The 21,581-nt window shown below is 37.4% G+C and overlaps 5 protein-coding genes across 6 annotated transcripts; 4 read left to right on the forward strand and 1 right to left on the reverse strand.

Moving 5' to 3' along the window:
- The first annotated feature begins 351 nt into the window (after positions 1–351).
- Positions 352–5,156, forward strand: LOC103495448 (beta-D-xylosidase 4-like). The gene is made up of 7 exons (XM_008457013.3): positions 352–1,075; positions 2,067–2,354; positions 2,452–2,621; positions 3,129–3,226; positions 3,352–3,702; positions 3,802–4,212; positions 4,358–5,156. The coding sequence occupies exons 1-7, from the start codon at positions 590–592 to the stop codon at positions 4,927–4,929; spliced, it is 2,376 nt and encodes a 791-aa protein (XP_008455235.2). The 5' UTR covers positions 352–589; the 3' UTR covers positions 4,930–5,156.
- Positions 5,157–5,502: 346 nt separating this feature from the next.
- LOC127149114 (uncharacterized) lies at positions 5,503–7,112 on the forward strand. Its single transcript, XM_051084248.1, has 2 exons — positions 5,503–6,603; positions 6,867–7,112. The coding sequence occupies exons 1-2, from the start codon at positions 5,890–5,892 to the stop codon at positions 7,026–7,028; spliced, it is 876 nt and encodes a 291-aa protein (XP_050940205.1). The 5' UTR covers positions 5,503–5,889; the 3' UTR covers positions 7,029–7,112.
- Positions 7,108–8,955, forward strand: LOC127149113 (uncharacterized). The gene is made up of 5 exons (XM_051084240.1): positions 7,108–7,429; positions 7,518–7,583; positions 7,662–8,051; positions 8,139–8,234; positions 8,326–8,955. Exons 1-5 carry the CDS (start codon positions 7,127–7,129, stop codon positions 8,881–8,883), a joined length of 1,413 nt encoding a protein of 470 aa, XP_050940197.1. The 5' UTR covers positions 7,108–7,126; the 3' UTR covers positions 8,884–8,955.
- A 500-nt stretch (positions 8,956–9,455) lies between these two features.
- LOC127149115 (uncharacterized) lies at positions 9,456–13,316 on the reverse strand. Of its 2 annotated transcripts, XM_051084256.1 has the most exons (9): positions 13,175–13,316; positions 12,309–13,005; positions 12,083–12,229; positions 11,585–12,016; positions 11,260–11,387; positions 10,943–11,168; positions 10,462–10,869; positions 10,186–10,281; positions 9,456–10,098 (listed from the first exon to the last, which is right to left on the reverse strand). In XM_051084256.1, exons 2-9 carry the CDS (start codon positions 13,002–13,004, stop codon positions 9,508–9,510), a joined length of 2,724 nt encoding a protein of 907 aa, XP_050940213.1. In that variant the 5' UTR covers position 13,005; positions 13,175–13,316; the 3' UTR covers positions 9,456–9,507. The 2 variants fall into 2 exon arrangements, with proteins under 2 accessions (XP_050940213.1, XP_050940217.1); XM_051084260.1 differs by lacking the exon at positions 13,175–13,316 and having other exon boundaries at positions 10,462–10,851; positions 12,309–13,006.
- A 5,102-nt stretch (positions 13,317–18,418) lies between these two features.
- On the forward strand, positions 18,419–20,300 carry LOC103495449 (glycine-rich RNA-binding protein RZ1A). Its single transcript, XM_008457015.3, has 4 exons — positions 18,419–18,586; positions 18,892–19,010; positions 19,328–19,879; positions 19,961–20,300. The coding sequence occupies exons 2-3, from the start codon at positions 18,900–18,902 to the stop codon at positions 19,856–19,858; spliced, it is 642 nt and encodes a 213-aa protein (XP_008455237.1). The 5' UTR covers positions 18,419–18,586; positions 18,892–18,899; the 3' UTR covers positions 19,859–19,879; positions 19,961–20,300.
- The last annotated feature ends 1,281 nt before the right edge of the window (positions 20,301–21,581 follow it).

Below are 21,581 nucleotides of genomic sequence, written 5' to 3' on the forward strand. Positions count from 1 at the left end.
TTATCTTTAAAGAGAGGACATAAGTACGTTGAAGACAATGCTAGAGAACAAAATAAGGGATTAGAACATCGTGGGGTTTATGAATTGTGACACACCGACAAACTAAAAGTAAAAGTTGCACTATCAAATCTAACGATTTTTCTTAAGCACAAATCAACCCCACAACTAAAGAGAAGAGACTTCTAGTTTTACCAAAAGAGCGAGAGAGAAGCGTTTTCTATGAAAGTGTATTCGAGTTCTTGCCGTTTCGTTTACTGCCAATTGGATCGAAAATGAGAAATAAATAAATGAATGTTAAAAGAGAGTTGAATATATATAGATGGAGTAGAATTTAACTACAGTATGGGGACTATAATGAAAAATGTTAATGTGTAATGTTCGAAAGGACAAAGAAGTTTGAATTTTGATTTTCATTTCTTTTTCTTTCTCTTCTTCCAAATTATCCATCACGGGTTGCTAAGAAACAACGTGTTTTGGTTTTGGCGCTTCCATAATTCCCTATAAAATAAGTGTTTCATTGCATGTCTCAGTACAACATATACCCTTTTCTCTTCTTCTCTTTCACTAAACTTCTTCCCCACTCATTTCCATGGCAGCCATTCAGCTCGCCATGGCATCCTCCCCATTTCTAAGAAGTACAACCACACCACCAAAAACCCTCCTCTCTCTTTTTACATTCTCCTTCTTCTTCTTCTTCTTTTTCCTTCTCTCTCTCTCTTTCTGCGCCACTACCTCTGCCCAGTCTCCCACCGCGTTTGCCTGCGATGCCGGAACCAATCCATCCGTGTCCGGGTTCGCCTTCTGCGATTCATCACTCGGGTTTGAGGCGAGAGTGGAGGATTTGGTGAAGCGGCTGACACTGCAAGAGAAGATTGGGTTTCTAATCAACAATGCTAGAAATGTGACCCGGCTTGGGATTCCAAAGTATGAATGGTGGTCGGAGGCTTTGCACGGTGTCTCTTACGTCGGTCCAGGAACGAAATTTTCAAATGTGGTTCCAGGTGCCACCAGCTTCCCTCAGGTCATCTTGACGGCGGCTTCCTTCAATGCTTCTCTGTTTGAAGCCATTGGAAAGGTATCATATAAAATGCTATATGCTTCTCTTTCTTCACAATGTGGCTTACACAAAATGCTCGCCTTAGATTATTGGTCCACTGATTAGGACCCTCTTGCTTTTTTTTTTTATCTACAAGATGTGTTTTTGATAAGTTTAGCATATAAAACTCGGAACTGACTCAGTGAGTTGGGTGTACAACTCGAAGGTTTCAAATGGTTCTTTCTGTTTGTTAATGCAAATCACATTTGCACAGGAAGAAAATGGATGAGTTTCTATTTTTCCCCTTTAAAAATTTCATTTCAAAGAAAAAACAAAAGAAAGAAAGAACTCCATCTTCCTGTGACAGGACTTAAAAAAAGATTATCTTTCTGAAGGTGGATGCTGAAGTGGGATCAATCAATTGAAGCAAAACTGAAGTGTATCAGCCCTTTTTCAGAAGAAAAAAGAATCAAATAATATTTTTAGATTATTTCCACCTCATTTTGTGTCAGAAAAGTAGATATTAGATTACCTTCAATAGCAGCTACTAGGCAAGTTATGTGGAGGTGGGTGGGTGAAAGATTTTTCAGAAATTTGTTGCCTTAAAGAAGAGAGAGGAAAGAGAAGAAAGAAGTGAGAGATTAAAAAAGGTTGATTAAAAAGCAAATTATCCAATAATTGTTAGCAAAAGAAAATGGTAGTTGTTGACCTACTGGATTAGGAAAAATGGAAACTTGTACACAAATTCATGAGTTTTTCAAAACTTTTTCATGGTTCCAGCTCAAAAGGAAAATTTTGATGCAGACATTAGAAACTGCCGACAGCTCACATATAGATTTTTTTTCTGGATAATCTAAATGAAAAATCCGAAAAGCCCAAAAGAAAAGGGAAAGAAAAAAAAGAAAAGAGTTGTAAGAAAAAGTAGTAATAAATAAAAATATCCCACCAAGATGAAGAACACAAGAGCAGTAAGATTAGATTTGATTAAAATGAAAAATATGAAAGCTATTTTACTTGATGATGCATGCAGGTAGTTTCAACAGAGGCAAGAGCAATGTACAATGTGGGATTAGCAGGACTAACCTATTGGTCGCCCAATGTTAACATTTTCAGAGACCCAAGATGGGGCAGAGGTCAAGAGACTCCCGGGGAGGACCCTCTGCTCTCCAGCAAGTACGCTGCTGGATACGTCCGAGGCCTGCAGCAGAGGGATGATGGTGATCCTGACCGACTTAAAGTTGCTGCCTGCTGCAAACACTACACTGCCTACGATTTGGATAACTGGAAAGGCACAGATCGTTATCACTTCAATGCAGTGGTAATAGTTCACTTTCACTGTCATTGATTTGAATTTGTCGATGGCAATGTTCATTTTTGGCTCCATTTCTGAAGATGGTTTTGTATTTTGATTGAAGGTGACACCGCAAGATTTAGAGGATACGTTTCAGCCACCGTTCAAGAGCTGTGTGATTGACGGCAATGTGGCTAGTGTTATGTGTTCTTACAATCAAGTTAATGGCAAACCAACATGTGCAGATCCAGACCTTCTAGCTGGGGTCATCCGAGGGCAGTGGAAATTGAATGGGTATGTTGGTTTCTTCTTTTGCTTTTCTTTCTTTCCTTTTCCCCCTAAGAAACAGAACGAAAATGAACTCACTACATATCGATTAGGTTGCGTATTTGTTTTAGTTTAACTTGTGATGTTTAAGAAATACTAATTTATGTACTTTTAACTCGACAATGACGTGATATAACCACAGTGAGCTTGGCTAATTGATATTGATATGAACTCTGTTTCTAGAGGTTGAAGATTTTTAGTCCTACATTCTGCAGTTGATATACTAAAAAAGAAATGATGACGTGACATGTGTATTGGACAAGTATTTATTGATTTAACATAGTGTAATAGAACTAAAAGTAGACAATTAGATGAATCAAATGCCAAATTCACAGATACATTACTAGAAAGAGGACAAATGTGTCATTTTATTTGGTCTCGTGCCTACTTCTTTCTAAATTAGTAAGCCATTAAAGTTGGGACAAATTGTTAATTGTGGGTAATGATTTCCGACAACACTGGAGATAACTGCAGATATATAGTTTCGGATTGTGATTCAGTAGATGTGCTTTACAATTCTCAACACTATACCAAATCGCCGGAGGAAGCTGCAGCTAAAACTATTTTGGCAGGTAATCAACCACACGAAACAGTCTAACAAAGTTTGAATATCAATATTTTCTATAGGAATTGCAGTGTTATCATGTATAGAGGTTGAAAGAGAATGATTCAATGTTTAAATTTGTTGATTTAACAGGGTTGGATCTCGACTGTGGTGATTTTCTCGGGAAACATACAGAAGCAGCTGTTAAGGGGGGATTGGTGAATGAAGCAGCAATTGATAAGGCAGTTTTTAACAACCTTCTAACATTGATGCGGTTAGGCTTCTTTGATGGCAACCCCAGCAAGCAGCTTTATGGAAAGCTTGGTCCGAAAGATGTTTGCACACAAGAGCATCAGGAGTTGGCCCGTGAGGCTGCAAGACAAGGCATAGTCTTGCTTAAAAACAGCCCAAAATCTCTGCCCTTGTCTTCCTCTGCAATCAAGTCTTTGGCAGTAATTGGTCCAAATGCAAATGTCACAAAAACCATGATTGGAAACTATGAGGGTACATTATTTTCTAAAAATTCATCTTCGAATCTACCCATTAACTTGATCTGCTCTTGTAAAAATGGAGCACTATTTTGACTTGGTTACCTCTTTGCAGGCACACCGTGCAAATATACAACACCTTTACAAGGCCTATCAGCCGTAGTATCCACCTCGTATCAGCCCGGCTGCGCAAATGTGGCTTGTGCATCTGCTCAGCTAGATGAAGCAAAGAAGATAGCTGCATCAGCAGATGCCACGGTACTTGTAGTAGGTTCAGACCAATCAATTGAAGCTGAGAGTCGAGACAGAGTCGACTTGAATCTTCCAGGACAGCAGCCACTCTTAATCACAGAGGTGGCCAAAGCATCAAAAGGACCTGTAATTCTTGTCATAATGACTGGTGGAGGGATGGATATAACATTTGCCAAAAACGACGACAAAATTACGAGCATCTTATGGGTCGGTTTCCCTGGCGAAGCTGGGGGTGCTGCCATAGCCGATGTCATCTTTGGATCCTTTAATCCCAGTAAGTCTACGTCTCTTTACACTTTAAGCACCCTCCAATCACACAATTCACTTAATTTCATCTAACTAACATGGGTAAAACAACTAACTACCATGGACATTAATAAGAACATTTTCAAAAGTCATTGAAGCATTTCATCAAACAGGTGGTAGACTACCCATGACTTGGTACCCACAATCGTACGTAGAGAAGGTCCCAATGACGGACATGAGAATGAGGCCAAGCCCTTCCAATGGATATCCAGGAAGAACATACAGATTCTACACAGGGGAAACAGTATATTCATTTGGGGATGGATTGAGTTACTCCGATTTCAAACATCACCTTGTCAAAGCCCCAAAGCTCGTATCAATCCCCTTGGAAGAAGGCCACATTTGCCACTCGTCAAAATGCCACTCGCTCGAAGTCGTCCAAGAAAGCTGCCAAAACCTGGGATTCGATGTTCATCTGAGAGTAAAGAACGTGGGACAAAGAAGTGGAAGCCACACAGTTTTTCTGTATTCAACTCCGCCATCGGTACACAATTCGCCTCAGAAACACCTTCTGGGCTTCGAAAAGGTGTCTCTCGGAAGAGGCAGAGAAATGGTGGTTCGATTCAAAGTGGATGTTTGTAAGGATTTGAGTGTGACCGACGAAGTGGGAAGCCGGAAAGTTGCTTTGGGTCTTCATATTCTCCATGTAGGAACGTTGAAACACTCGTTGAACGTTAGGGTTTGAATCGGAAGAGCCGTCAATCTCTTCCTCCGCCCCCCGCCCCCCGCCGCTGCTCCCGGTAGCTGATTCTGATTGTTTCTTTTTTCTCTGTCTTTCTTTTTCTGGAAGAAAGCATTATGGTTAGGAGGGAAATCAAATTGTAAAATAAGTTGAGAGAGTTGTAAGAATTTTCTCAATTCTTATTTAAGAATACACAAAGAATGGAGTCCAAACTCTTTAATTCTTTGAAATTATCATCTAATTTTTCTAAAACTCTATTTTTCTCGACTTTTAGTAGGATTACATGACCGACACACCAACATTCTTTTAACCAAATGTAAATGATAAAAGAGAAGAATTGACCGCGACAAATGTAAGTAAGTGAAAGTTTAAAGATCGGAGGTGATTTGGTCGACAATTGGACCTCGTATCAATTGTTTACTAATACCATGTAATTCTTACGAATACTAAGTATTGTATTTTTAAAAAAGTCATAATAGACTAAATATTAAAATAGTTTGATTTTGTTTTTGCATTTTTTGTTTGAACATTCGAAGTCTTATATACTTTTTTATTGGGAAATTGCCAAAAATAGGTTAAAAAAAGAGATTTAAATGAATTTTGGGACAAGTTTTCAAAAGAAAGACTTTTAGGACAATTTGGGTGTGAATAGACAAAAATGCCCTTCATTAAATTTCTATCGCTCTCTATTGATTGTTTCGCCTACCCACGTTCGCTTTCCCTTCTCTTTCGCATAGAACACCTGAAGTAAAAAAAAAAAAAACATCTCCTTTCTTTGGCTTTTCAAATTTCCCGCTCTGCTCTTCGAAGATACTCCGACTGTTCGTCTGTCGTCGGTCCTCCAGTGCATTTCGTCGCTTCTCCTTTTCGAACCTAAGAATCAACTTTGAGCGTGTTCTCTTATTTCAGTGAGTTTTATCTGTAACCCATTTTCAATATATTTGCTTTTTCTTGGCTTGAATCATGACATCGACTTCAACATCGACCGACGGACCCTTCTACAAGATTAATCCTTCCCATCATTTTTATTCCCTAGTAAGCTGTTTGTCTCATTTGGAAAAGACAACACATAATATTAAGGCCAAACTCAAACCCGATCAATTAGCCTTATTTAGGAAAACAAAGTTTGGGCACTTTTTGGACCTAAATATTGTCTTCAATGGGCCACTCATCCACTACTTACTGTTAAGGGAGGTGGAAGATGAAGGAAAGGATTCTATAAGTTTCCTACTAGGGGGCGTTGTTTGTACTTTCGGTAGGAGAGAGTTTAACATCGTAACTGGACTATGGGGTCCTAAAGAGGACTATATTCAGTTGGGTGGGAACAGTCGACTGTTGGAGAAGTTTTTCAAAGACAAGGACTGTGTTTACGTTAGCGACTTAGAAGATATATTTTTGGAATACGAGGGTGATGACGATGATATCGTCAAATTAGCTTTAGTCTACTTTATAGAGATATCTTTGTTGGGAAAAGATAGGCGAACCAAAGTGGACATTGGTTTTTTGAAGATTGCTGATGATTGGAATTCATTTAATAATTATGATTGGGGTCGGATTGTTTTTGTACGCACGCTAAGTGCATTGAAAAGAGCCTTGGACAAGCAATATGCCAAGGGAAAGAAGAAATCAACACAGACAAAAAAATATACTATCAATGGATTTCCGCATGCATTACAGGTATTTGACTTCTTACTTCTTACTTCAAAACTTTAAAAAGATCGTTTAGTTATTTGAAACGATCGTTTAGTTATTTTAAACGATCGTTTAGTTATTTTAAACGATCGTTTAGTTATTTAAACGATCGTTTAGTTCTTTTTAACGATCGTTTAGTTATGTTAAATGATCGTATAGTTGTTTTCAAACGATTGTATAACCACTTGTTTATATATCTATATATATCTTGTGGCACTTTCTAAACTTGTTTGTCAAATGTGGAATAGGTTTGGGCATATGAGTCTATACCAACCATCATTGGATGTGGTGTAGATAAAGTAAACGATCATGCCATACCACGAATGCTGAGGTGGGTGTGCCAACAATCACCAAAGTCCCAAACTATAAGCCAGGTGTTTGACTCGCCAATGGTAAGTAGCAAGCAATAGTAACTTACTTAAGGATCGCGTGATTTTGTGCTTATTTCTTTGTCCTAAATACATTTGCCTTTTTCTATTTGCAGTTTATAATTAAGGCGGTCATTGAGATGACACCTGAAGAGGAGCAATTGAAAATTGCTTCAGGTGAACTTTTTGAAAACTTCCGCTCATCTACCATTATTCAGTCGAAGAATGGTGGTTCAAAAAGAGTACGAGAAGTTGTTAACGATGAAGATGAGTTGAAAAAGAGTAAGAAACAGAAGTCCAAGATTAAGATGAAAAAGGCTATTCGAAATCTCCAAGATCGAGTAGCGGTTGTTGAAGGCCAACTTAATACTATAAAATCCGATATTGACGAATTGAAGGGCCTGATGTCAACCATATTGAAGCACATTGGACTTCAAAGAAAGGTTAGGAATGAAACTGTTAAGTGTATTCACGTTAGTTGTTTCATATTTGGTAACCATGTTCTCGCTAATTCATTTTGAGGTTCCATAGGGTGACGAAGGGGACCACAAGGTGTCCGAAGGCTTGGAGGATGAACACATTGAAGTTAAAAAGAAGGTTTGGTTCCATGTTCATGCTAATATTGATGTTTAATTTCTATCATTATATACACTAATGCATTATGAGCTTCCATAGGGTGACGAAGATGTGTTGGAGAAGAAGGTTGATATTGGTTTAGAGGAGCCAATAGATGTCGTTGACGATGAGGACGTCATAGAGATAGAACCATTTCTCACTCAACGACCACACGTTCGGCCCGCCCGTAGGAAGCGTGCAAGTGTTTACCTATCAACCCCATTCACAACTCTACCTAAACGGTCTCTGACATCAACCACCAGCACCTCTGAGTCTGAAGCAATTGTTTATGATCCTATGCACAAAATACTTGACGTCCATTTAGATAGACTTCGAGCGTGGATTACAGACAAGCGTACAGACGATGAGCTGCGTGAAACCTTTCATGGGAAAAAATCGAAGGCTTTTTTCAGAGACTTGTTTATGTGTCGCCGGTGGTTGTCGGATGAGGTATGGGATTATCTTATCATTTATGCAATTATAATTTTATCATTGTTATGGTTCTATACATTTACTGCTTACTTTTGTTTGTATTAGCATTTGGATGCACTTTTTCTTTTCATTCGCTTGAAGATTAAGGCAGCCGGGATACCTTCTTCTCAGAACTTCACAACTGCGGACACAATCTTTATGGTTTGTAATCGTCTCGTTACTTTATGTATGTATTTGCGTTTGATATTTGTCTTTCGGTCTGATATTTGCGTTTGTATGTTTTTCTTTGCAGCGCATTTTAGTTTCGAAGTGGCCCCTATACAAAGAATGTATTAAAGAGAATCGCCCGTTTGACTGGGACGAAGAGTATAGGTTGGTTGACTATGTTGTCGGGTCAAAAGTGGACTTCCAAGATCCTTGGGCAAGTGTTGATTACGTTTACTCTCCATTCAATGTCCATGGCAACCATTGGGTTCTATTATGCTTGGATTTGGTAAGTTGTCAAGTGAAGGTATGGGATTCGCTTCCGTCACTTACAACTGCCGAAGAGATGACAAACATATTACTGCCCATTCGACAGTTGGTGCCAAAGTTGTTAGATAGTACTGGCTTCTTTGATAGGAGAGGTAGATCATCGACATACAAGGAACCTTGGCCAGTTGTCATTGTTGACCCAATTCCACTTCAACGAAATAATTGTGATTGTGGCGTATTCGCAATTAAGTATTTTGAGTACATAGCTGCTGGTGTTGGTTTAGATACATTATGTCAAGAAAACATGTCATACTTTAGAAAACAATTAGCATTTCAAGTATGGACCAACCAACACTCCTATGTATTGAAATATTAACATAAATCACAAGTATCAATTGGCTGTTCTATTATTGTGTATGTTGCATTTCAATTAGTAGTATCGATTATTCTCTATGTTGCAAAACTACTTGTAGCTAAACGATCGCTGAATTTTTTTATGATTTTAAGAATATCGTTTAGACTTTACCAAACGATCGTTTAGACTGTACCAAACGATCGTTTAGACTTTACCAAACGATCGTTTAGACTTTACTAAACGATCGCTTAATATTTTGACGTTTATTAAGAAGATCGTTTAGACATCGTTTATTAAGAAGATCGTTTACACTTACCGAACGATCGTTTAGACTTTACCAAACGATCGTTTAGACTTTACTAAACGATCGCTTAATATTTTGACATTTATTAAGAAGATCGTTTAGACATCGTTTATTAAGAAGATCGTTTATACATATGTGCGCGATGAGTATTTCTCTACACGAATATTTTGTGATATGTATCTAAACGAATACAAATATTAACTCAAATATTCTTTCTCAATTTTGGTCGCGTTTAATTGAAAATATCACAAAGTATTTATTTTATAACAAAGTTTAAAATTATAATATGTTATTCTCTCTATAAAAATTACATAAAAAAATTATATAAACGAATACAAATATTAACAAAAGTATTTATTGGCCCAAAGTTCCAGCACATATTGTTGTCTAAACAGTTTCATGTTTGGCACAGTTAGACAACCAAGGTCACTAGCAGTTACAAGGCATTCAACAAATTTGGTACAGAAAATTCCACAATCCAATGAACGCCCTTTCTGTAATGTGGCCTTCGATCTGCGTATTGGCCAAGGGCCATATGTGAAACGATCTGAATGGAGGTTGACTCCAATTGCAATCGCGAGTGAGGCAATGCATCGTGCAGGCATTTGAAGAGCTTCATCAACAAGTTTCTGCTCAACATAATTTGGCATTGAGTCGAACACGTAGATCCTGCATTTTCTCATATCAGCTGCAATAGCCAACCAGTGTTCTTTTATGTTGATGCAGGTAATCACGTAGTTGACATCTCCCCACCCTGGTATGTCGTTGTAATCACCAACAGCAGTGTTGAAATAGTATTCGACATCTTTTTCTGTCCATATACTTAGGTGTGCTGTTGGGTCTGTCCATTCAGCTTTCTTATTATCTGGTGTCACCAGATGAGTATCAAAAATGTGGTTCCAAACAATGCAGTCTGGTTTATTGATTCCAGTCTTCAAGAACAAGTCAAAATTTAATCAGAATATAATGATGCAGTTTAACTTGTATACAAAAAAAAAAATTAAAGAATAACAACTTACCAGAAAAGAGGAATGTAATATTCTAAAAGAACGCTTGCAATGGTGCTTGAGATGCAACATTTTATTCTGCAAGTGGGCGAATAGCAGATCCAATGTCTACAAAGAAAAAATAAACGATCGTTTAATGAATGAAAGGAGAGGATAAGCGATCGCATAAGAAATGTACATGTGATCGTTTACGTAGTAAGCGATCGTGTAATATTAACTTAACGATCGTTTAGTTAATAGAAGCGATCGTATATCAAATATAAGCGATCGTTTGGGAAGAGTACTTACGTCTCCATGTACCCATGTGTTTTCTTCAAGCTGTCTGAAAAAGTCTTTCTTTCTGGTTGTGGAGACTACTTTCCTTTCTTCATGGGTTGTTTTTCTTGATTTTTTCCATTGCAAGTATTCCTTCCATAATTTTGGATCCACTTTCCACATCGGATTATATGGATCTACTTCTCTGATTTCCACATCTGGGACAGGTGTTGTAGATACTGATATGATCTGAGCAGATGTTGTGGGTGGATTACCTTGTTCATCTTCATGTTGCACCTCTTTATTTGCTATTTTACATAGCTTTCTTCTCTTTATTGGTTTTTCTTCCACATCTTTATCAGGCACAGTTACTGGTTCTTTTTCAACCAAAGTAACTGCTTCATCATTTTTTTTCATCTCAACCTGTTTTTTTGTTGTTTCCTGCAATGTAATCGTATTAAACAAGTAACAAACTATTCATTCAAACGACTACAAATTTGTTGTGTATACATACCAGTTGAGATTCTTCATTTACAATTTGTACAGTTTGATCCATTGGAGCCAATTCACAAAGTGCAAGAGGTTGGCTCACATATGGAAGGGTAGTAATCATCTGTGGCAGGTCTGATTCTTTCTGAATTTGATGACTTAGACTATCCGATATATCTCTTATAGTCATTAGCAAGTCTGCATCCCTACCGTCTATGCTTATATCACTACCACGTTCCTCTTCATGTTCCCTAAACAAAATGAGAAGAAACATGAGAATAAGAAAAAAAAATACAATTGTTAGGTATTTATAAACTAGTAAACAATGAATGAAATGTTAACCTTTGGGTTTCCTCTTGACGTTCAGTATGTTGTTCTTCAGTAGGTTGTTGTTGAGTATGTTGTTCTTGAACAACATACTCATTGTCATTCTGATCAGTATGATCATTCCCTTGATTTTCAGTTTGATTCTAACAAACAAATAAAAACGAACATAAAATTAAAAAAATAATGTATTGTTAAACCATCGTGTATATAAAAGTAAACGATCGCGTAACTTTGATAAACGATCGTCTATCGAAGTTAAACGATCGAGTAACTTTGATAAACGATCGTCTATCAAAGTTATACGATCGTTTATCTAATGTATGATGAAAACAAATTTTACCTGGACCAATCTCTCCAGCATCTGCTTCATTTCATACAGCTCCAATGACTGCTTTGTGATTGTGTCATCCATCCTACAGACTATAGAAGTCAGTGTGGATAAATCCTTACGAACTTCTTTTATTTCCTTCTTCAGTTTCTTGTAGGATTTTGAATGACTTCGTTCTTCTTTGTCATTGGACTTCTTTGATCTGAAATGTTTCTTCTTGGTGATTGGATGCATTTCAGACTCCTCAGCCACTGTTTGACTTTGTTCCCTTTGGGGTGAGAGTTGTTCTCTTTGTGGAGATGAGTCTGATTGCTCCAATGATTTGTTGTTCATTGCTCCAATGGATTCATCCTCCTCCATTTGCATGTTATCATCCCCTCGAATTCGACTCTCCATGAAAGCCTTCTCTTGGGTTGACATCTTGAGTTTAGGTTGAACAACAGTCTGCAATGTAATTGTATTATTGGATTGTGTAATTATATTAAACGATGACTGACAGGTTTTACTTACATTTTTGTTGTCGAATATGTTATTCTGCAGCATTTTGTAAGATGGAGCTTGTGTACAATTCCATCTCAATATCCTTGGGATTAATCCCTTACTGTTTCTTGTGGCCAGGTGCTCATTTGCGGTTGAGAGTACTTCATAAGCCCACACCTACAACATTTAAACAAATATGTTAAACTTTGATGTTCAATTGGCATTTACTTAAAGTGTATGAAGAAATAAAAATCACCTGAAAAGCAAGGACGTAGCCTTTGATGTTATAGTATGACACTGCTTTGGAACTTCGTGTCTTCTTCAGCTCGTATGCTTCTTTTTTGCCTTGGAGACTTGTCTTTAAACTGTTGAGCAGACGAGTGTAGAAGAAAGTTGACCAATCGAAGCTTTTAAATGCTTCTTCATCATCAACTCTTCCCAAAATGTCCATGTCAAACTGTGTTTTCTTATCCTTCCCGACCATCACAGTTTCTATAAAGACGGCCAAGGCGACCTTCACAGCATCGTCATCATTTGTAAACTCAAAATTCTTGAAAATTTCCTCAATTTCCAAGCATGTTATTACTTTCTTATTTTCTGATCCGAATAGAAGACTTTGCAGTCGCTTGCTATCGCAATCTTTCTCCAATGGATTGTTTGTTGGCCACAATCCAGTTATGATGTTGAATTCCTTTTGGGTAAAACGGACGTTCTTCCCTAAAACCGAGAAACAGATTCCATCTGCGTTACCGTCTTCAGGTATCTGCCTCAGCAAGAAATGATGGATCAACTGGCCGTTGAATACCATGTTCACATTCAGCAATGGACCAAAAATTGTTTTTTCGAACATTTGCAGCTGGTCCTTGGTCAGTTTATCCTTAATAAGACTGCCAATCTTGTGCACTTGGCATGACACAGTGGCAGGGAAATACTTTTCGCTAGGTACAGCCATCCTGAAATGAATATAATATATTGAAGACAGAAGTCGAACCCGAAACCCTAAACGCTTCACAATAATAATATAAGAACACAGTGATAGTTTTTGAAGACAGAAGTTGAAACGTTTGAAATATAAACAAAGGAAAAGTGTAACGTTATAGTAGGAAAAGTTCGGGAAAATACCTTTTAACGTTGACGAAAACTATGGACTGAGACAAAAATGGTCTGAGAGAACAATGGACTGAGAGAAAACGAAGGTGTGATCAGTGCGGTTGTGTATTGCGTAGTGACGAAAAACGAAAAGTGAGAAGGCGGAACGTATATATATATCGGTCGTTTTTACCAAAGGGGCAATATTGTAAATTCGCATACTTTTTTTGAAATGTTGAATCGCGGTTGTAAACAATTCGCGGGTGTCTTTCGTTGTTTCAAAAGATCGTTTAGTTTATGTAAACGATCGTTTAGTTTTTTATAGTCGATCGTTTAGTTAATTTCAAACGATCGATTGGTTGTTTTAAACGATCGTTTAGTTTTGTTCGACCAATCGTTTAGTTTTGTTTAACTGATCGTTTAGTTAATTTCAAGGTATCGATTGGTTGTTTTAAACGATCGTTTAGTTTTGTTTGACCAATCGTTTAGTTTTGTTTCACCGATCGTTTAGTTTTGTTTTAAACTATCGTTTAGTTGTTTTCAAACGATCGTTTGGTTGTTCTTAACCGATCGTTTAGTTATTTTTAAACGATCGTTTACATATTTTTAAACGAACATTTAGTTATTTTTAAACGATCATAAAACCAGTGTTTGTGTTCTTAAATGAATAAGTCAATCGTTATTTTCGTCTTCTTCATCCATTTGGACGCACAGAAAGTAAGAATGTTGGGACAAATCATTAAGAAAACACATCATTAACAAACATTCATTAATTAGTGTAATACTTGGTACATTGGTAGGGAAATTTCTAATCTTGTATGCTCGACTTGTCGGTATATGAAATTGGATTGGTACACGTTAATCTGTTGTGACCTATTTGTTTACACCGACCACACTTATGCAATTTCGGAGCTTCACCAACACTTGGAATCCTCTTTTTCTTCGGTCGACCAACTCTTTTGACTACTTTTGGAGGTAAAACAGTCATATGTACGTAGTCTTCGCTTGTCTTCCAATCTGACTGATTCCCAACTGGGTAGACGGCCTCCGCATATGCAGCCAACAAACATTCATTAGTGTAATAATTAGCACATAAACTATAAACATTTATATTACGAACCCGTGCTGCAGCAATGGCATGTGAGCATGGTAGTTGCTCAGCTTGAAACTCCTTGCAAGTGCATTCTTTAGTCTGAAGGTTTACGACCTCCTCCTTATCTAAATCTTTGACATGAAATTGGTAACAGTCAATTGGGTTGACCTTCATTGTCAAAGCTCCTTCTTGTTTCTTTTGAATAACTAACTCTGCCCATTTGGTCAATGTAGACGTCACTTTAATGCCTTCTTCTCGACGCTCCCAAAACCAACGTTGTAGCAAAGCTCGAACATTTTCAAGGAATGAAGCAATAGGCAAATCTCTAGGTTCTTTCAGTATAGAATTCATGGACTCCGCTATATTTGTTGTCATCATGTTATACCGTCTTCCTGGGCAGTGAACACGAGACCATCGTGCTATTCCAACATCATTTAAATATTTCCCTGAACCATTAGGAAATGAAAGAAGATGTCTCCACGCTTCAACAAACGTTGATTCACGATATGTTCTCGATGCATTATAAAACAAAGTAGCAACCGTGTCATTCTTATATTTATCATGCAAATTTTGACTCAAATGTTGGACACAAAGGCCGTGGAATGCAGATGGGAAAACTGATGAAATACCCTTGGCGAAGCATGTTTTCCGATCTGTCACAAAGCCTAGATTAGGCACCTCCCCTATTGCACCTTTCAATTTTTCTAAGAACCACTGTATTGAGTCATCTGTTTCTCTATCAACTACTCCAAAGGCTAGAGGATAGATCTGATTGTTACCATCTAAACAAACGGCCACTATCAACTGACCCCGATATTTGTTCTTAAGAAATGTTCCGTCCATGACTATGACCGGTCTAATGCAATTTAAGAATCCTCTAACACATGCACCAACAGCCATAAAAAGATATTTAAAGAAACGATCATCTTCGAGTTCCATGTGAAATATTGTACCTGAATTTGTAAATTTGAGTGCTTCACCATATCTACGCAAAAGATTATATGACTCTTCAGGAGACCCTCGCACTCGTTCATATGCATTTTCTCTGGCACGCCATGCTTTCTCATAACTCATATTTATGCCATAGTCTTGCCTCATGTCTTCTATGATATCACGTGGTTTGTATATGCGACCGGGCCCCTTGAATTTGGACTTGATTAATTCTCCAACAACCCAAGATTTTGCTTGCCTATGGTCACGATTCAAAAACTCAAGAGAACATGAATGAACTTTCACATACTTTTTAATCTTGAATATATTTGAATCCTTCAGTCTAACCGCTCGCAATCTCCAACCACACTTGTTGTCGATGCATCTAACGAAAAGAACCTCTTTTGTAGACTTTTTTACTACAAACTGAAAATTTTTTTTCATTGCCAACACACTTAATCTCATTGACAAATCTCTCTTGCAAAAAAATATTTGTCCTACATCCAACTCTTCACTTGTAGAGCTTTCTTCCGACCAGCCACTTCCTTTTGTCTTCAACTTCCGACTAGAGGACCTGTAGTCAACTTTACCTTTTCCTTTGCAATCTTTTGTAGGAGCATCTCTTTGTTCTGGGATGTCAAACAATTCATTGTACATCTCAACTGACTCCAATGTAAAAGTATCATCTATTGAATGATATGACTCATATGATTCCCATATAGCCGAATTGGTCCCTATCATGTTATGACACAAGCCACCCTCGACTTCACCAATATCAACTTCATTCTCATCTAATCTATCCATTCCAATTGGAGGAGGATGAGGGTTTAAATTTTGAACTTGGTTGCTCCCAGATACTGAATTGTAATCTTTGTTTAACACTTTCATGCTTCGATTGCTTGTAGGCTCAAACGATAGGTATAGGGGGACCTCCAATGGATTTTCACTAAGAATATAAAACTTCAAATCACGGTCATTGCTTAACTCAAATGGAGGAGCTTCCTTTTCCCCTTTGATCTCATATATACATCTTATCTTTATGTCAAACTTTGTAGGGTCAACTTCTGCAAGGTCATATAGTTCAGACTGTAAATCTTTGTGTGTTATTTCTTTAGGGACAACAATGCCTTTTAACACTCCTCCTTCATATTTTCTTCGTCCCTCATCCCATTCACCACCGTGACGCACTAAAATCCGAACATGTGCCATCCTTAAACTACCTTAAGTACTTTTGTATCTTAAAAAATTGATTTGAACTTAAGAACCTACAAAATGCGTGCAAGATGTAAAGAAATGAATTAGGAGGTGTACCAATTTGATTTTGAAATAAATAGTGGAAGTTTGGAACGTGCGAGATGTGTGCGAGATGTGTGCGAGATACGTGCGAGATGTGTGCGAGATACGTGCGAGATAAAGCATGAGGGCCTAAGAGAGTTACTAAACATGCAAAGAATAGCTCTAAATGGATTAGGAGGTGTACCAAGTTGATTTTGAAATAAATAGTGAAAGTTCGGAACGTGCGAGATGTGTGCGAGATACGTGCGAGATACGTGCGAGATAAAGCATGAGGGCCTAAGAGAGTTACTAAACATGCAAAGAATAGCTCTAAATGGATTAGGAGGTGTACCAAGTTGATTTTGAAATAAATAGTGAAAGTTTGGAACGTGCGAGATACGTGCGAGATAAGTGCGAGATAAAAAAAAAATGCGAGATAAAAAAAAAAAACCTTAATTCCTTCTATTCCTATTGCTTACTCCTCCTCTATTTGATCCAACTAAATCCTCATCCTCTAGTTCAATTCATTTTTCACTAGCCATTGAACATTGAACTTTCTAAGAACCTAAAACCAAAATTTGACTAAACTAATTTACGGCAAATAAGTCCAATTCCAAAAACCAGACAATTACGGATGAAAATAGCACCAAATACCCTAACAAACATTTACTTACAGCAGATAAATTGAAAATCGGTTATACATGAAACTCACCTAAATAAGACGCTCGAAGTTGATTGAATGGTCCGAATAGGAGCGACGAAATGCACTGGACAACGACCGACGAAGGGCAAGCGACGAAGGGCAAGCGACGAAGGGCAAACGACGATGGGCAAGCGACGATGGGCAAGTGACGATGAACAACTGACGATGGCCGGAGTAGGTTCAAGTGTTCTACACGAAAGAAAAGAGAAGGGAAACGGAACTATACGCGAAAGAGAACGAATCAGAGAAGGGAAAGCAACGTGGAAGAGGGAAAGGAAAGGAAGGGCATTTTTGTCTATTCACACCCAAATTGTCCTAAAAGTCTTTCTTTTGAAAACTTGTCCCAAAATTCATTTAAATCTCTTTTTTTAACCTATTTTTGGCAATTTCCCTTTTTTATTTTATATGGTTATAAAATTATAATCCTGGTAACAAATACCGAGTAGTTATATTATGCTGCTTGACGGGGAGTTGTAATGATATAGTTTATACTTGAAAAAATATATACTATGTTCTTTTTGTAATCTACACTTTAGATTGTGAGGATAACGAAGTTACCCATAATTTACCCTTTAAGATAATTATACAATATCTTTTAAATTTTTTGATGAGATAATTAATAGTATTTATTGCTATGCTAATGTTCCCTAGAATATTTGCCCATGTGACAATTTGTGTGGGATCACGTGATGGTCATTATTCGAAATTTTTTATTTCTCTTTAATAAGATTTCAACGGGGAATTAGGTTTTATTTAAAAAAAAGAAAAATTAAGTGTTTCAAAAGTATCTATTTTAACTATTTACTTAGAACTCTCATTATCAATGTATTATCCTAACAACTTCTCAACCTCATCATAAATAGTTTCAACGAGTAAGTAGTCTTTTAAAAAAACTATTTTAAACACAATTCCCATCGAACAAATTCCAATCGAATAGATTCGTGGGTGAAACAATCGATTATTTGATTAAATTAAAGCAATTAGTTCTTGTTTGGAACTAGCTCACTGTCCCGAGCTATTGATTTTAGGTTAAGATAAGCGAAGGTAACAACTTCAAACTCAGAAAATGTAAAGCATAGTTAAGATATTAGGGCCACTCAACTTTCAAGAATCACACTAACTAAACCCTAAACAATGGCATAAAGAAAGAATCATATAATGACATTTTAATAAATAATAAAATTCCATTAAAATATGAAAAGTTGTGGATTTGGGCCAGAAGTTATTAGGCCCAGAAAGCGATGGGGAGTCCACAGAAATCACCCACCGTGAAGAATCATAAATCAATGCGTTCGCAAAAGTCTTCAATTCGTTGACTGCCTCTTTGCCCTACACCCACCCAGTTTTAACCAATATCACCGCCACTTTGCCTTCTCCAGCTTTCAGGTTCTCTCCTTAAGCGAATCCAATTCCTAAGGGCTAGGGCTTTCGTTCTTCACAATTTGTAAGCTCAATTCATTTTTCTCTCTTGCTTTTATGCTTTTCTTTATTCAATTTCCCATATAACACTCTCGATTTCGAATTCATATTTGCGCAGTTCCGTATTCTGCTTGGTTGTGAGGTTTTTTTTTTTCTTTTCTTTTTTCATTTTTTAATTCTTCGGATCCAGAAAGTTTTGAGTATTTTTTCCTGTTTTAAATCTCTTCAATTTCAACGAGTTTATTGCGGGGGGATTTTTTTTTTCGAATTTTTCGCTATTCTTCCCAATTCGGGAAATTCAATTTATTTGACTATGGTTCTTCGATGAAGCTCTCATAATGGCTGACGAGGTGGAGTATCGCTGCTTTATTGGCGGCCTTTCTTGGTCAACATCTGACAGAGGTCTGAAAGAGGCGTTTGAAAAGTTTGGGCATCTTGTCGAGGCCAAGGTATCTGATTTGTTTTTTTTTTTTTTTCCCTTGATCCTTTCTCCTGTAATGCGATTTTTCATTTTATATTTTTATTTTAATAGATATTGTTTGTCATTGGTTCTTTCTATTTTGTCCTGTCGTTCTTTCTTTTTGTAATAGAAAAAGGGAAAATGTACTACTTGAATGACAATGCTTCTATTGATTAATGTTTACAGATAGAGATGTGAGAAATGTAATGTTGGTACTTGTTGAATTTGATAATTTTGGATGATAGCGTGCTTAAGGAATTTCCATAGTCACCTGTTCGATTTTGATAATGCACCACCATTTCACAGGTAGTTGTCGACAAATTTTCTGGACGTTCCCGTGGTTTTGGATTTGTCACTTTTGATGAGAAAAAAGCTATGGATGAGGCAATCAAAGCCATGAATGGAATGGATTTAGATGGCCGGAGCATTACAGTTGATAAGGCTCAACCAAACCAAGGTTCTGGTAGAGATCATGATGGTGACCGTCCACGTGGTGGTCGTGATCATGATCGCGATCGAGGTCGTGATTTTGGTGGTGCACGTGGATCTAACAGTGGAGATTGCTTTAAATGTGGGAAACCTGGACATTTTGCTAGGGAATGTCCCAGTGAAGGTGGTAGAGGAGGTAGGTATGGAGGTAGGGATGACAAATATGGTGGTGGTGGCGGCGGTGGTGGTGGCGGCAGTGGTCGATATGGTCCGGACCGAAATGGAGATAGATTTGGTGGGCGCAATAGGAGTACTGGTGATCGAGGAGGTTCGGGAAGTGATCGATATAGCCGTGACCGCTCTGGTCCATATGAGCGACGTGGTTCTGGTGGTTTTCGTTCTGGATAGTATGGTGACTTTCCTTGTAGGGTGTGTACCTCAACTCAACTTTACTGGTTCTTTGCGGCTGCTTTGTACTGATGACTTGTACTGTCTCCCCATTAAATGCAGCCAGCTTACATGGTGGGATCTTGCCGTTATGTACTGCACAGTGTTAATGTTTCTGTCTACAGGTTGTCTCTCGTACAGTTCAGAGTTCTGAAGTGCAGAGCTTGACGTTAATGTTGAGATGTTTGTGTTCCTATGTGATGAATTTGGTATCTTGCTACAGTGGTGTGGTGTCTAATGTGTTCTTGACATATTCATTCAAACCTGGTTTTATGATCTTTAAGTGCCCATTGTAGCTGCTGCATAACTTGTGACACACACACAGGGAATTTCAATAACTGCTGCACCATTTCATTTTGAAAAAAAATTTCTTTTAGAATACAACTAGACCTGGTTTTTGATATTGGATGGGTATTGACCATTGAGAGGACCTTGGCTTTTGATAAGCTGCAACTAGAGATTTGTGTCCTGACTTGGAAACTTTGAAGTGAAATCTCCTTTTCAGAACGTTGGTTCCTATTGTCTTATAAATTCCACATGAGTTTACAGGTAATTACTCATCCTTCTATTGCGTTGCTGTCCTAATATGGCATATCATCTATGTATGGTGTTATATTGATGTTGTGAACTTCTTGGCAGCATCCTTCCTTTTTATGGTCTTATTGGGTGCATAGTACAGTTTCTTGTTAATTGGGCGCTTTAAACTTAAAAACTTACCAAAGCCTTTGGGATGCTCAAGCAATTTTGCAAATAAACACACTTAATCTTCAAATACGTCCTGCTGGCTTATGGTTGAGGGGTATTTCATGTGCTAAAATGCTCGGCAAGTTGTGTTTGGACCATCTTTTGCACTTACGGTTCTATTTCCACTTTGTTCTTGTTGGGGGAGACTTTTGATGTGTTCGTTCTTGCCTGTTGTGGATCTCTACTTGTTCTTGGTTTTGTTTGCGGAGATTAATTCAGATGTGTGATTCTCTGTGCATCCAAGGTTTTCATTCAAAGTTTATTTGGAGTTTCTATAATGATCGTCCCCCTTTCTTCACCATCTGGATCAGTTTGGTTTCAAATCCATTGATTGTTCTTTCTCTTCTCCAAATGTGATCAAAGGACCCGTTTCGCGTCTTCTGTAATTTTTACTCATATGTATCTCAATTTTTCATCCTTGTTTGCTGCCATGATGAATGTGTTACAACAATTAATGTTTAGCAATTATATTTTGAACTTCTTTGACTTTTTTTTCTTTTTTTTTTTCTTTTCATGGTTTCTTTTCCATATTTTTGTTCTTGTATCTATCCTTGTCCTGTAAGGGATGGATTTTTTTTCCCTTCTATTTTTGTGGCCCTAAACATTTTCAAGCTGTAAACTTTTTATGGTGAAGTCCAATATTGACATGTTTTTGGGAAGTGCAGGTCAAGTTATGTGAAATTTCACTTGGAATGTTTAAGGTGTGTTTAGTTTGACTGTTTTTTAGCGAACAAAAAGTGTTTATAAACCCTTAGGAAAGTTAATTTAGTATGTTTATAATGCTCTTCTCTCCCTCTCTATGGTTTAATTCTTTGTTGAAGGGAGGTTATCAATATTTTCTTAATTTAGAGAATAAACATTTCATCTTTTTTTTTTTCTTAAATATATATTTGAGAATAAGTTGTGTGGTATTTGATGATTCTTGTATTTTTAGGTTATT

Source organism: Cucumis melo, chromosome 1 (assembly GCF_025177605.1).
Source record: "Cucumis melo cultivar AY chromosome 1, USDA_Cmelo_AY_1.0, whole genome shotgun sequence".
NCBI lineage: Eukaryota > Viridiplantae > Streptophyta > Magnoliopsida > Cucurbitales > Cucurbitaceae > Cucumis > Cucumis melo.